The following is a 4904-nucleotide window of genomic DNA, read 5'->3' on the forward strand; positions in this document are numbered from 1 at the left end:
ACGAACTGTCACATTCTGAGCTGAAGTATTCACCAAGTCCATCTTAAGGAAGATTCAACGTCCTTTCATAGAATGACGTATGATTATTGACAATAGAGTTTCATACTGTGAGTCACCTCCTGGCAAATCGATATATTAACAGAACATGCTACCAGCGACGTCTTAACATATTATTATTAACAGATATTGCGCCCAGGAAGTGTCTACAGCGTTTTTAGAATACACTGACACACCAAATACTACTTTCAAATTACTTGGAAACTGAAGGAGGGGGTAAACATCAGGCCGAGCTAAATATTATCAAGAATTTTGGCCCATACGTTTGATATAGGATCACCAGTATATCAGAAGGAAGTGGAGTAATATATATTATTAACGAAGGAACTTCTAGTTTGTAAGTAAAACACATTTGTTGACTCACGTTTGTGATTTTTCTGCTTCAGTTTATCGCAAATCTAGTCAAAACACAAGACTAGATAGAGAATGTCTGTAGTTCAGAAATACACAAATATAATGTTTGTAGCTCAGTACGCTTGCTGAAAGCTACACATATACAGTGCTTTATAAGTAGGGAATTTTCACAGTAAAGAAGGTACTTTTACTGACGATTGAATTAATGATACACATAAACTTGTTTCTCTCTAACACCAACCCCGCAGTTGATCATCAGCAAATAGAACAGACGGTTTGATTGTTTATCGCTCGAGTCGTATCGATAAGACCGTATACATTCTTGAATGCAACACAGATAGTTACGATCAAAGAAGTTTGAAAGTCCATGAACTAGCTGATAAACACTAGTTAAAGAAATTTAATACAAAATTATAATCTGTACTAGAAGATAGTGTTTGATATAGATTTTCAGATTAAATATTTGTTGAGTGTTTTTTATATCTTGTATAAACGTTATGGTTTAAAGTAAAAAATTGATAATTTTGTTCACTGTTTTAGAAATTCAAAATAACATATAAACTCAAAGGAATGACTGGAGTGTTTTGAATTCTAGTTTTCATGTATAGCTTTAGTTTCAGTTAATATTATTTCAGAATTCGAATTATCTAACGAGTATACTAGTTTAATTTTTTTGTTAAGCCTTTCCAAATTCCCTTGTAAATGTCTTTTTATGAGATGACAACTTCTATGAAAATGAATCTCAGTGCAAACAATACAAACTAGATTCAACTGATGGTGCAAAAATAGATGATCATGGTTTTATTGACAATGACGAAAGTGGCACAACAGTAATGCTTTTTTTACAACAATGATCTACTTTAAATATACAATACTATTTACACGTTAACTTACGATGACTGGGCTTTACAAGCAAAGGAATAAGAAAAAAAAAAGTATTTTCAATAAGTCCAGTATGATACGACTCTTCCACGTCTTCCATGGCTGCTGTGGACCGGATGTACGCCATACCTAGATAATAAGCTTATGGAATTTGACTTGCAAAATTAATATTATGGATTCTCCAGACGACTTTACATTTAGAAGCCAGTCACTTTTTTCTGTTAACGTATGCAATATTTTACAAACATGCAAGGCACATTGTCCAGCTGTATGTAGAGTTTGCTCCTCCGAAGATGATAAATAAATAATCCTTATAGTATGACTTGTTTTGAAACACGTTAGCGAGGCTTAGAAGAGGCTTAAGGACATCACTGATGATGTCACACCTCCGTGGCAAGCATCTCCTCATTCAACTCTTCTTGTCTATAGTCGTCACCAATGATGTACACGCTACTGTGAGGACATGAAGATAAGGAATCACTAGATAAAACAAAAAAAAAACGTATTACTTCAACAGCAGACACCTAGCTGGCAATACACAATATATAAGTATGTTTTTACCTGTATACTTACTCAGAAAATCTATCTATATACTACTAAAACTCTGGGATTGTTTGTTTGTGTGCTTGTCTGTAATTAAATACAGCAAAAACGGCGCAAAACAGCTCCATATTTGTAATGAAATGAGAATAAAAACAGAATAAAACAAGTTTCGTTAAAATCGGGCCACGAGTTACCGAGTTAGCCCCGTTTTTCGGGTCACTTTTCGTACATTCCATTATTATAAAACTTCGTTTATACAACAATATATGCCCAACAGAAATTAAATGATGAGATGAAAATGTGTTATAACGCCACGTAGAAAGAACAACAATAAAATGGACCTACAATATTATTGACGATGTGCAAATAGTAACTATGGAGACGAGGTAATAAAATAAAAATCAAGTCGAGAACAACAACAAAATTTTATAAACGAAAACCTCTCGCTGAGCATTGGCTATTATATTATCTCCCTGTCAATGTTCCCATCTTCATTAAAAGGCATAAGATGACAAAAACAAGATCTTGAAGAATCTATCTATATAATACTAAACTCTAAGACTGTTTGTTTGTTTGCTCAGTCAAAAAATCATTCACACTACCGTTCGCGCTCTTTACGAAACTTCTTACTTCACTTTTTTGAAAAATAAAATGGTCTTTCCTTTTACTCCCGATCAACAATCAAATATCGTTTCTTGAATTATAAATAACACGAATGGATTGAAATATTTAATTATCTCAAAATAAACCTTCATTTCAGTGCAATACTGAAATTAGCTTGAATTCTTCATAACCTCTGAAAAGTGGTTAATCACTAAACCTAGCCTCGATGCCCCAAGTATGAACCATTTTCTCATACTCCAGTCAAGTTGCAGCCTCTACCACTTTACATAACAGTTTTCTCCACGGATTTACTATCCTTTTATAGAAATAAAACTGCCTCAACTAGAGATGTGCCTGACCTTTACAAGTCTTAAATTTAATAGACGTATCTTATTCGGTAATGAAATTTGAAGCCTCGATTTTCCTCTGGTATACGTAATGTATTGTGATATTGCTATATTTCAATCTGATATACATAATAGCATGTATTGTTATATTTCAATCTGATATACATAATAGCATGTATTGTTATATTTTAATCTAATATGCATAATAGCATATATATTGTTATATTTAATTTAATATACATAATAGTATGTATTGTTATATTTTCATATGACATACGTAATAATGGTATGTATTGTTATATTTCAGTCTGATGTTCCAGTTTGCGTTTTTATTAATAAAAGCTGAAATTTAGCTTTATTTTAGAAATAAGTGTTGAACGATCGAGTAAGCGTAATAATAAATCCAAACCGCGTGAAGATGTAACTTACACTCTATTTATCATATAACGTGATTCTGAAGGTAAAATGAATCTGAGTACATAACGTTACTTTAGTCTAAATTTTAACCACGTATACACGAAATGTTTTGAGATTTGATGTGAAGGTCGTAATCTTATTGATAGCAACAAAAATAAGAGGTAAAACATGACAATAGAAACTAATGCATTTAGGCTTCATATACTATTGCAGAAATAGTCTATAGGGCTACGTATATGCCAGGAATTTTTCCTTTTATTATTACTGAAAGGTAAGGACTCAAGTCCAAAGAAATGGTGGAAATAAAGTGCCCTCACCAATGAAACTTGAAGAAATACAGCTAATAAGGCGCTCTCTAACACTCGACATACTGATTACACACACTTATATATCTGGCAATAGTAAAAACATATTTTGTCATTAAGTGCATACCTAAAGTCGATAATAATAATATGCTGAATGTTTAATAAGTAATATCCCTAGACGCCAGATAAACAACTTAATGACCACAGATGCCACTGAAGTATTCCACCAGAAGGAGTTTCAAAAACTGTTAGTAGACTGTAATAGTTTGTTAGTGACGAAAGACCGAGATGAGCTTTACATTAAAGATAAGCAATGGAACCACTATACAGAAAACCTATCACTAGTTCCCTGGTGGGTCAGTGGTAATTTTATGGACATACCACGTAGAAATACGGGGTTCGACTCCCCGTGGTAGACACGGCAGATAGCCAAATGTAGCTTTGTCCTGAAACAAATACAACTGTGCCACAGTTTGAAATATCTGAATTTCATATAACATATAAGATATGATGGATATTAACAGAAGAATAACAAACCTCTGAATCTCGTATCAGCAGAAATTTACTTCAGATAGTTCGGAATAATTTACACGGCATGATTTATTTACAGAAATTATAGTAACACCTATCTGTTATACATGTGTGAAACTGAAGCTGAATGGACATATAAAAATGATTAAAAGAATGTTTGTTTGTTTTTTCCACAACATTGAAAATCACTTAAAAAATTAAATACTTGATAGAAGTATTTCTGTCAGTTTTTCTGTTAAAACTTTGTTTCCGGTTTTCTCAAACTTATAAAGATCTTGTTATCCAATATCAATTGAAGACTATGTGTGTACGTTAGAAAATGATCTGATATTCATAGAATACAACATTTTTATTAACAAAGAATATGAATATTCTAGTTCATCGCACTCGTAAGCTCCTTTTGGTATGATAAATTTTACGACATGTCCCTAAATGCTTTTGTGTACACAGTTAAGGTTTTTATTTTTGGCAAACAGTATATATGAAGAGGAAAGAAAGTAGAACTCCCGTTATCGAATTCCGATATATCCATATATAGAGAAATATCTGGCAAAGTTAAGCTGAGAAGACTAAATATTACTGGCAAACAAAACAAAAAACTTCACAATAGTTAATGATATAACTTTACGAGGTTCTTTCTAGCCCTCATAAGCTTGCTTAAATTACACAGACCTGCGAATTTAAACTTCATAAAATTTCTTTTGGTTTTAATAACGGATATTCCATAATTCAGCTACGCAGATTTCAAAAATAATATTCATTTTTTTCTATAACGAAAAGATTTTTTTACAAATTGTGAAGAAGAAAAAATATACTTGGATCAAATTATTATTTCGTTTACCACAATGAACATTTTTTATTATTA

At 32.1% G+C, this 4904-nt stretch overlaps 1 protein-coding gene across 2 annotated transcripts in view; it reads right to left on the reverse strand.

Moving 5' to 3' along the window:
- Positions 1-1201: 1201 nt before the first annotated feature.
- LOC106468244 (neurogenic locus protein delta-like) overlaps positions 1202-4904 on the reverse strand; it is a 29446-nt gene continuing 25743 nt past the window's right edge. For both annotated transcript variants that reach the window (XM_022396574.1, XM_013928661.2), the window contains one exon: positions 1202-1773. In XM_022396574.1, coding sequence (XP_022252282.1) covers positions 1674-1773 — 100 coding nt within the window. In that variant the 3' untranslated portion in view covers positions 1202-1673. The remainder of the gene's footprint in view (positions 1774-4904) is intronic.

Source organism: Limulus polyphemus, unplaced genomic scaffold (genome assembly GCF_000517525.1).
Source record: "Limulus polyphemus unplaced genomic scaffold, Limulus_polyphemus-2.1.2 Scaffold2931, whole genome shotgun sequence".
In the NCBI taxonomy this organism is placed as follows: domain Eukaryota; kingdom Metazoa; phylum Arthropoda; class Merostomata; order Xiphosura; family Limulidae; genus Limulus; species Limulus polyphemus.